This window comes from Diaphorina citri, unplaced genomic scaffold (assembly GCF_000475195.1).
Source record: "Diaphorina citri unplaced genomic scaffold, Diaci psyllid genome assembly version 1.1 scaffold1197, whole genome shotgun sequence".
In the NCBI taxonomy this organism is placed as follows: Eukaryota; Metazoa; Arthropoda; class Insecta; order Hemiptera; family Psyllidae; genus Diaphorina; species Diaphorina citri.
Window position 1 is genome coordinate 64651 of NW_007378626.1, and position 11061 is coordinate 75711.

General features: G+C 37.7%; 1 protein-coding gene across 1 annotated transcript; it reads right to left on the minus strand.

Moving 5' to 3' along the window:
• Positions 1–1068: 1068 nt before the first annotated feature.
• Positions 1069–8063, minus strand: LOC103514654 (eukaryotic initiation factor 4A-II-like). Its single transcript, XM_026827561.1, has 8 exons — positions 7857–8063; positions 6130–6204; positions 5625–5742; positions 5247–5394; positions 3768–3886; positions 2672–2938; positions 1955–2182; positions 1069–1083 (listed from the first exon to the last, which is right to left on the minus strand). Exons 2-8 carry the CDS (start codon positions 6141–6143, stop codon positions 1069–1071), a joined length of 909 nt encoding a protein of 302 aa, XP_026683362.1. The 5' UTR covers positions 6144–6204; positions 7857–8063.
• Between the last annotated feature and the right edge of the window lie 2998 nt (positions 8064–11061).

Below are 11061 nucleotides of genomic sequence, written 5' to 3' on the forward strand. Positions count from 1 at the left end.
ACTATAAATCGTACTTATGACGCTTTTATCGCTAGTAATGTTTGTCATAAAAATAATTGCCTCGGAACAAATTCTCTATTTATGATCCGTTTGACAATAGGAGTTGGGATAGAAGGAGGGGGGGGGGGCAAATTAACATCGCTGAAACGGAAATCTGTCTATGGAAAAAATACGATTTAAATGATGAATCTATTAATGGTGGCTTATTTAAATCTCCAGCTTTTAGTAATACTCGTAGATTTCAATTATTGATGCAAATATTCAAGAATATTTTATTGATAATAATTATTATGTCCTATCAAATGCCTTTTCTCGGCTCCTCTTAGGCTGGGTGAGGTGATAACGAGGAGGCGGGCTTGTTACCGAATGGAGGCTTAGAGGGTAGCGCTCATGCCTGGCAAGCGCTAGGTCGTGGGTTCGATTCCCACCCGGGGCGGACTTTCTCCTTGGAGCTCTAATCTACCAGCTCGAAATGTGTCCTCAGTCGAACTTTGCCGTCGACACTGGCTGTTCAAAGTTTGGAGACTTTTGCTGTCGAATCTTGAAGCTTCGACTACAGCTTAATCCAATTAGTAGGACAAGAGGCGGCCATTTTCTGAAATCTGAACTCCGAAGTAAGTTAGTTAGATAAGTACATTATATATGACTGTATAAATAACCTATGTATGTATATACGAATGTGTATTATAGATATAATGTGTGTGTGTCGCAGAGTGTGAGTTAAAGGAGGGTAGGGGAGGAGTGGAGGACTGAAAACTTTTGCAATATTGTGGAAACGCCAAAGTTTGCGAGAAACATGGAGGTTTTCATGAATATGTCCGCTGTCTCCATACATAAATTATAGCAGGTACTATTATTTATTACGTAGGTAGCGAATTTCCTCTTTTCATTTTTCCTCTTAAAATAGGTACAGAAATAAGAGACTCACAGTTTACTCCTTTTTTCTTCAAGACGAATTTTTCATTTTGCTTACGCAACTACCTACCTAGGTAGAAGGATAAAATCAGCGTTTTACGCCAGAAGTACAGCTACAAAACAGGGACAGAAATAACAGAAGATATGTACAGGCTACAGATAAGCTATCTACGAGAAGAATCATAATACAATTGATTAGATTCACGTAGTCTGTGTTGTAGCATGTCCAATTGCCTGTTCTGTATCATGTTCCTATTCAGGTCCCTTGTCAGTTCTTCATGAGATGGGCGATTTTCTACTAACGATAACGTCCCAACTACACATGAACGTCATACACACATACATACATACATACATACATACATACATACATACATACATACATACATACATATACGTAGGTACTTAACTGTAGGTAAATATTTCAAAATGTCCTTAGGCAGCTGGATAAACGGGGATTTTTCATTCCTGGTAAAATGAGTGAAATTCACAGGACCTTTCCCTTTCACTGGAAATCCTGAATGAAACAGAAGAAAACTCTCTCCTTTAAATACTCGTAACTCTCTCCTGTAGGTGTACACAACCTTTTCCTGTGGGTATGTCGTCAAAATATCCCCGACGAAAATCAACAAAAACCCCGTACGTATATTTTCAAGAAAAGCGAGGAAAAAGATTTGTTTTTATGTCGGGGAGAGAGTGGGAGAGTTAGAGGGGAAAGAGTGCGGGAGTTAAGGGAAGAAGCTGGGTCCGTCCCTCCGGGAATTTTTTAGCCCGTATTTTATTCGATCGTGGTTAAAGAAAATCAGCACCTATGTACCTACCTAATTTATTTAATATCCATTTCATTATTATTATTATTATTACTATTGATTTGATTTTACTTTCATGTAATGATCTAAAATCAAGACTATAGCCCGTTCTCCCTTTATTCCTTTAGGTCACCCATCCATTTATTGGTCTTGCTCGGCGTAGCTTAACACAAGTGACGCTAAAACCGGTCTTAAAATAACGACTGAAGTGTTATCTAAAACTTTCTCGCTTTGAGTTCATAGGTCGTCGCGATGTTGGAAAGTTTGCCGGATTTCAATATATTCGAAGCCAAAATTCTGAAGGTATAGCTTGTCTTCAGAATTTGGCAAAGGGTCCCAAAATGTTTACCTTCTAGCGTAAGCTCCTCTTTCTTGACCAAGATCTTGATTGGATCTCTCATGAACTTCATACTGACATCCAACACGTCAGCGGGCATGGTAGCCGACAGCAGAATAACCTAAGGGTAAAATAACACAATAAAGATTAGGTTCTATTTCTAGGGATTATATGTTGCGATAGCAAAAACTGACCATGGAAAAATTCAGCTGATTACATTTCATTACTTCCCTTCCTAGAGGATAAGGAAAGAAAGAAAAAAAGTGTCACAATATACAAATGCCTCCCTGGTTTATAGAAGAGAGCCAGGTGAATTTAAAAAATGGTCACGTCAGACAATTCTATTCGTCCACGGTGGGTTCATATTCAGCTATGTATGATTCATTCATAGTGAGGTTCTTTACAAAAAAAACGCGAGTTTCTTCAAAAATTGACTTGAAAATGATGTACTTGCTTAGACTATAAGACCTTGATTAGACTGCAAGAGTAAAGGGACTTTTCAGTCCTATTATGGTAGTATAAACAACATATTCTAGAGAATTAAAACAACAACAAAAATAATAAAAATAATAATAATAATACATTTGCTATAGATACAAGGCGTACATACCTGCACGTCATTGTTCAAGTGCTTGAACACGTCGTAGATCTGGTCCTTGAACCCTCGCGACAACATCTCATCAGCCTCGTCCAGAACGAACATCCGGATCTGCTTGGTGGACAGGGCGCCTCGACTGATCATGTCGAACACACGACCAGGGGTTCCGACGACCACCTGGGCTCCGGCCTCCAGCTTACGGATGTCGTCGCGCACGATCGTGCCACCAATGCAGGCGTGACACGACACGGACATGAAGTCACCCAGCGCGATCACGACCTAGACAAAGACCAAATTCAATTATAATACAAATTACCATCCATGAATCAAATATTCTTGTTTGGCATAAAGTAAGTAAGTACAATGAAATTTACCCATTGGAAAAATGGCCTAATAGTCCTTGACTTTGAAACTTTTAATATAATAAATACAATAATCAATTCTATCAAACAAACAACCAAACAAACAAATCAAAAATAATCAAAGAAAATTAGTACCTAGAAGAAAGTAAAATCCCCTAGTAGTCAAAAGCCCCAACATTTGCTACAAAGACTCCAGGAACTGATTATAATGTTAAATTCTGTGCACACGTACCTCACCTAACAACAAACTACCTAATTCACATTCACTTATTCACTACATGGGTAATCCCAATAGAAAACCAGTTTGTGTTGAAGGTCATAAATACAGCACAAGTAGACTACCAGATATGCAAGTGAAAATGTGGTAAAACTTTTGCTTACTAGTCATAATCGTACATATCATGGTTACATTAGCTTCCGATTTTTTCAAAAAATGATTAATCATATGATGAAAAAATCAGGCACATCTGTGTAAACATAGAGATACCTATTAGACATGTGGCCTCTGATAATAAAAAAAGAAGCATAAGTCACAAAATAATTTCTAGATCGTTTTTTGTATTAGATTGGATCTGCATTTTTTAGCTCAAGATTTTTTCCCTCCCATAAAGAACATTAAAATTATAAATATATGTAAATATCTAAAGATTCTGAAGTATAAATTTTCAAGTGAGGCTTATACCTCTTTATCAGAAATGATGTATGTGGTACTTGTGGTATTGTGAAAGTGAAGATCTTTGGCATACCTTCTGGATCTGTTGGGCCAACTCCCGAGTGGGGGCCAAGATCAGAGCCTGACACTCCTTGATGTTCTGGTCTACCTGTTGCAGGATGGAAATGGAGAACGTAGCCGTTTTTCCCGTTCCTGAGAAAAGAAAAGTTCAATCAAATCTCAAATTATTTGTGGTAAAGTAGAGCTTTTTCACGACTTTTTGTGGATAGGTAGGTATCACAGCATTACTAAGTGCCTCCTTTGCAATCAATTTTCATATTTCAATAATCTTTTTATGCTGGTAATACCGCCACTGGTCGCTACTCGATTAAAGTAGCAACTCAATTGTTTTCATGAGGCTGAGTGCATCCCAAACTCCAAGCAAAGAGCCGAAAAAACTTTGCCCTTGCCATAAAACGAACCCGGGACCTGTTTTGTCTTTGGTTAAAGACAGTAGACGTCTACTTTGATCAGAATCCTATAGTTTTAAACCAATCTTACAACATCCAAGAAATACTACTTTAATCAGATTTATATGTAGATTGGTTTTGTTCCCAGGTGACATCACATTACTAACATCAAGCTGCCCTGGTAACCAGTGTCACCCAGTGCACTGGTAGTCTAACTACACTGTGTAGCAAACCTTAGCCTCATATTTCATGTACTTATTACCACAGAGTATAGGTTATTGACTTCAATCAGGTTGAGTTTGGTGTAAGGTCTTTAGGACTTTCTATGATACCTATCAAACCAATTCATTCATATTGCAATATAACATCAAATGGTGAGTTGAACAGGCATAGATTTTAATTTAAACTAGAACTGATCAGAAAGAAAAATATTCAGATAGCAAAAAACGTGACTGTGAGCACACCAAATCAAAGTTATATGGTGTACATCTAAAATGGTGACTGTCTAGGCATGGTGTGCTTCCACCAGATTGAAAAGAAGAAAAAACCCAACACCAGCACATTCTTTTGAGCCCAGTCACATTTCTATTCTTACACATTGATAAGAATGCTAAACATTTATCTCAAAATGAAACTAAAACACAACTCTCCATAACAAGTAGTGATAACAGAATTAGAACAAAACATAATGGGTGATCCATAAAAATAAGACAGATGAGATGTTCCCAAATACTTTGCCAATTTCAACACAACCAGACACCCCTTATGGAAGTAAAAACCATATTGACTGGTTGATGTTAGGTACCTACTAAGGACTAGGAGGCCCTAACCTTTGACTGTAGATTTCTGATTAGAAACAGCTCATTTATTGCTAGTGACCTCATTGAATGGCATGTTACCTACTGTATTCTTATCAACATCTCTAAATTTGCTGTAAGATAACAATATAGAACTTTTGATACAATAATTCCTTGAGCATTTTATTTCTTACACCAATCAAAAGAAAATGAAAGTTGACTACATGATGGCAACTGTAAGGGAAATTTAGGATTTATAAAATGAATAAAAATAGTCTGCTGTTTTCTTTATCAAAAAATTCATACCTGACTGGGCTTGGGCAATCACATCATTACCCCGCACACATGGAATAATAGCACGCTGCTGAATGGCAGACGGTTTCTCAAAACCATAGGCGTAGATACCACGGAGAAGTTCCTCACTCAGCTCCATGTCATCAAAATTTTCGGCCACCTGAAATCATACGGGAAATAAAATAAGTTTTCATGACAAGACAAGATTCCTAGAGATCCAAAAGACCATAAAAAAGATGACTTTGACTCAAACTTTTAGATTCAAAGAAGCAAGAAGCTGTTTGCCCTTAGACCTACCTGGGCCTCTGAGTCAGCTTCTGGTGTAAAATGGCAAGAATACTTTAAGAATTCAAAATTAAAACAAATAGAAAGGATCAAGTCAGTACTTACATGGTCCCAATTGGTCTCGATAAGACCATCGACAGCCATACCAGGAGGTCCATTGTATGCTGGTTGTTCGGCCTCATTCTCAGCAGGCCCATTCTTGGGATCTTCCCAATTGTCTCCTCTGCAACAATAAAGGCAAAAAAGTTGGTGTTACAAGTTTGCATATCTCTTGAAAGAGTTTAGTGTTATATAGAAACTTTATTTTAAATATTTCATGCAAAAAAAAAAAAATGCCTCTCACAAACCAAGGTAACCAGATAGAGTAAGTTTGTACTTGATTATTTTATGCTGAGAACCCCTGTCACTTTAAGTTCACAATTATGTGGCTGGCTCTCTTTGTACTGACAGCTCTACCAAAGGGTACTTACATAGTTTAGTGAAAAAGGCCCTTGAAAGCTTACTATGAAAATAAAATATTGAATTAAATAGAAGTACTTAAAGGTTGTTGTTACAAAAACCAAAATTTCATTTAAATGAATTAGCTTGGCATTTCAAGACATTAAATTACCTTTGTTCAGCCATATTTTCTGTTCAACTAGAAATGGAATATACTTTTTCAGGTTAAAATGTTCAGGAATCTACACTAAAACACAAGCAAACGGGAAAACAAATTCTAAGTATTGGTTTGAGAAATGAAGTATTTAGTCAAAAATCAAAGAAGTTATGATTCAGCTCTTTGAACATAAATTTTACAAGAATCTGAAAAAGATGACGTTTTCCCTTCTTACGGCTACCTATACTTTCATGATATGCAAAATAGCTATGTTCAATGACCTCCCTGATTGGTTGAATTAGGCACAAAAATAAATGTATTATTTGTTTGTATTTTTCTGACTTCAGTAAGTACCCAGTTGACTATGAAAATGCAAGAGGTGGGCTTTGCAAAGAAAAATTTAAAAATATGACTGATTTCATTTCAGGTAAGTACATACCTAACCCAACTATGTGTTGAAATAAAAGACACCCTTCTATAGAAATACTGATACACTACAGTTAACCAAGGTTAGTCATCCTGGGGTCCATATGAAGGAGTTAAGATCAAAGAATTTTGGTAAACTGTAATACCAATGCTCAGACAGTCTCGGAGACTGACCATATCCGAATACCAGTGACAAAAAAAGTTCAAGACCTATGTCCGTCAGATGGCCTGAGACCTGTCTTTGAAGCTTTACCCGCCAGCCCACCACACATGTTCTGACAGTCTTTCAAATGGTCTTAACAAAGTTGAGAAGTTAAACCCTTCAACATAAACCTGGGACCCAAGGGTTGATTCAAAGTTAAACCAATCTGATACAACAGCTACCTGTTTTCAACTTTAGATTAAGTGTCAGATTTTAACAGGAAAGTATCGGCTCAGTTTATTTACACCAAGTTCAACTCAAAGTGAGCCCCTAGGCTGTGTAGTCAAATGATAGCTGAGTAGGTAGGTAAATAAGGAGGCCTTAACAAAGGGGATTGTAACTTCACAGCCATTTTGAGGTTAGGATTTAAGTTCAAGGACATAGTAGGTAAATGGCAATGCCCTAATTAAAATTGATGACTAAAATACCCTCTTGGCGAGGCTGATATATTGGGAAGAGGACCACAATATTTCAATGTCCAGAGTTTCCAAGAAAAGTGAAAAATTATGCAGCTGTGTGTATTGAACATCACTGATTAGGGACGGACACCTGCTTGAAAAATCAAGTTGGGACCAACTTCCAAGTTAAAAAGTTGCGGCACAGGGCCTCAATTATACTTGACAAAGGTCAGAAATCAGTGACAAAAGCTGTACTAGGAAATTCCTGTGACTCAAGGGTATCGAGTTTGATCTTACTGGCCTCCCATTTCCGAGGCTAGAAAAATTTCACAACTCGGTTTCTAAAATCTGCAATTCATCATGACTTACGCATGGACTCAGCGCAAAAAAAGGAAGAAAACCATCACCTTTCCTACCGGTCAATCGAAAGCAAAATTTAAAACGTTTTCTTCACACTGAATTTAGTGTAAAATTTACAAGAAAAACGTGACCGTGTTTCCAATGAAAGCCTAACAAGTCCCTTACTACTTGCACACAAGCACTGCGCCATGTTGGCACTCCGCCTGACCATGAGATCTTTTTCAATCGCCAATATTTCCGCGAATCGTACCGCTATCCTTTGGGCAATGATTTTAAACGAAAGCTCGGAACTTTAATTAACAATATTTTAACAATTGACTATTAATTTCATGCAAAAACTAACGAAAAACACATACCTTCTTTCACTAGTTGACGAATTAGACATGTTCCACAGAGATTTAGCGGATGAAAGGACAAGTACGGGTACAGCTCGAATCAATGCCCGTTTCTGAAATTATTCTTGCTTGCGAGAGCTTTTTGTTTGATTTTACTGTAATAAACTGTTAAAAAACTTCGAAATTAATTAATTCTGAAGGTAAAATATCTTCGAAATGGTGTAAAATCAGAGATATGAAGAGTGAAAAGTGAACTATATTTTTGCGGATGATCCGAAAAGAGGGGAAGGCAAAGAGAAACAAGAGCATTCCATGTTCCATGTTGGACAACTGAAAAACAAACAAAAAAAATATTTGAGCCGCGTTTACATCGTGAGCAGGGTACCGTCATAAGGTGTAGGTACTAGCCATCGATCGCCACCAAGGCCAAGGGGTAACTTCAGTTCAGGATTTTAGTAATCTTTAAAGATTTTTTGGGCAGTCTGGGGTTATATTGGAGGGTAGAGCGTCTACCTTGTAAGCGCTAAGTCGCGGGTTCGATTCCGCGGCGGATTTTATCCTAAAAAGATTTAGATTCGTTCTTGGAATTGGATCATTGCCAAGTTTGGTAACAATTTCAAGAACATTCTCCTTAGGCTTTTCAGGAATGCCATTGATTACAATATTCATCATTCTCGACCTTTGACTCAGTTCTCCAATGTTTTCATCTTGTTTTTCAATGTCCTTTCTTAGTTTCATATTTTCTTGTTCCTTCTCGTTCAATTTCTTCTTCAGATTTTCAATCTCTCTTTTGTTCTCTAAGACAGTTTTCATCATTTCATCATACTTTTTCATCTTTTTATAAATCTCCTTCACAATCTCCTTCGTATTCATTCTATCTAGATCTTCTTCTTCTAAATCAATTTCAGTAACATCAACAAAACGCTTAACTTCTTTGGTGATTGATTTCGGCATGGTAATTTTAGATCGCGAAAGAAATAAATTGGAAATGAAGGAGAAAATTTTGCGTGTTCAATCGGAAAATTTATTTGGCTGAACTGAAAAGAAGATTCTTATTGGAATAAGAAGACCTATAGGTGCAAGTTAGTAGAGTACCTACTCATGGACCTTAGTACAGCTCAAAATCTAAGCGTAAGGCCAATAAAAATAATTTAACTTCTCTCACCTCGAGTCCGTCGACAAAAAGAAGACTTGAACTCATGGAGTGGAAAAGGGAAAGGGGAGTCTAAACTCTAAACTAAATACATACCTACAACCTCTTGTGTAATGTGTAACTGACTGACTCACTCACGTAGGTACCTAGGTATAAAAATTCTAACCCACTTCTAGATGGGCTAGGTTCGCTAATGGGAGGATGCGGTTTTCAGTTTTCACTTATTGATATTACCTAGAATCTAGATGGTTTATTTTTTCCACACACTCCGAAAATCGGAAAACCCCGAAATTCCAAACCGTTCCCAAGATATTGATGTTTTTTTAGTTCCTCATAAGAAATACACGAGGTACACATTCTGAGGCCAGCAAAACTTTTTTTGCGTTTAATATTTTTCTCTCGCTTTAAGTTTTCATTTCTTTGAAGCCAGTCTAGTTAGCTTCGAAGGTAGCCTGTCTGCCTCGTAAACGCTAGGTAGCGAAAATTAAAAAAAAAAAAAAAATGCTGTAAATTTTGTGAAGAAAAAGCATGCGGACGCTTCACGTAAAAAATTGCCATTAGGTACCTACCTACCAAAATTTTAAATCAATAGGGTAATAGAAAGTCGTGTCGTGGTTCATATTATTTTTTTTCTCATGTTGGTAGTCTGTGCACTGCCATCATGGTATTTTCATACCTCTTTGCCCTGATGATTCACATCCGCGGATGAATACAAGGCGAGGCGTACAAAAAATAGATGGCCGACATTTGTTTCTTCGTCCCAAATCCCAAATCTTCAGTCTGCTAGTCGTTTATGCCATACCTTTAAATTCGTTCGTAGATTTTTTTTTTATAAATGTTTTAAATTAAAAGGAGTGTGATAATAGAAATTACTACCGCGTCCGGTTCCTAGTGTTTTAAGTTTTCTTGTGAATCAAAAAAACTTTGTTCTTTTGTAATTAATTTAGTGTAAAAAAATCTTCTAAAATGAGTTGGCAAGATTATGTGGATAAGCAGTTGCTCGCCTCAAGATGTGTAACAAAAGCAGCAATTGCAGGACACGACGGAAATGTTTGGGCCAAATCAGACGGATTTGAGGTAATCCACAGTTTTAAAGTGTATTTCCACTTGCGTTTTGCCCCATTCATGATGAACTTTCCAGGGTTTACGTTGTTCAAGTAGGTATAGGCCACAAAAATGCGAACACTACCTCTATTCGGCGACCATAGGCACACTCAATGTGAAATACATTACCAGCATAGTATGCAACACTTGAATTATAATGACGTCTTCAATGCAATTTTCGCACAAACATCTTATTGAGTTAAGGAAATTTTATGTTACAATTACCCTTTCTGAAGTCTAAAATTGGCCCCTTGAGATTTAAATTTGGTAATCATTTGATGGTCTCTGAAATGTATGAACAATCAAGGGTCAAGAGCCTGGCTCCTGTATTTTTTTTTTTTTTTTTTTTTTTTTTTGAGTCATCATCATCAACAGCGAAGTTAGGCAAGTCTCTCACAGATTTGATGCATTTCACTTTGGATTTTTCATCTTTCCTGACCAGAATTCGACCCATATCTCGCGAAGCCCCGGGAGCGCGCAGCGCGACCGTAAACGAGGGAGCGCGAAGCGCGACCCCATGCATAACCCCGCGAAGCCCCCGGGAGCGCGCAGCGCGACCGTAAACAAGGGAGCGTGAAGCGCGACCATATGCACAAATTCCCGGAGGGACGGACCCAGCTTGTTATCCAATATTCCCGGCCATATTGTTTCCAATTATATTTCCCCCTTTTTATCTTTTTCTCTGTCTATCTTTCCCTTTATTTCTCCCTCTCTTTTCTCTTACTCCCTCTTCCACTCTTCCCTTTCTCTTCTTTCTCCCCTTTCTCTTTCTCCCTATCTAACTTTCTTCCCCTCTCTTCTTTTACCCTCTCTTCTTTCTGTTTCCCCTCTCTTTTCTCTTTCTCCCTCTTATTCTCCTTTCACTTTCTCTCTGAAAAATCGGAAAATCCCGAAATTTCAAACCGTTCCCGAGATATTGACGTTTTTTAGTCCCCCCATAAGAAATACACGGGGAACAAGGTTTGAGGC

Bases quoted from the DNA above. Each gene is read 5' to 3' on its own strand.
- LOC103514654 (XM_026827561.1), bottom strand. The intron at 5,395-5,624 runs GTAAGTACTGAC...GTATGATTTCAG, and splicing joins TCGAGACCAATTGGGACCAT to GTGGCCGAAAATTTTGATGA. The intron at 2,939-3,767 runs GTATGCCAAAGA...GTCTTTGTCTAG, and splicing joins TGGCCCAACAGATCCAGAAG to GTCGTGATCGCGCTGGGTGA.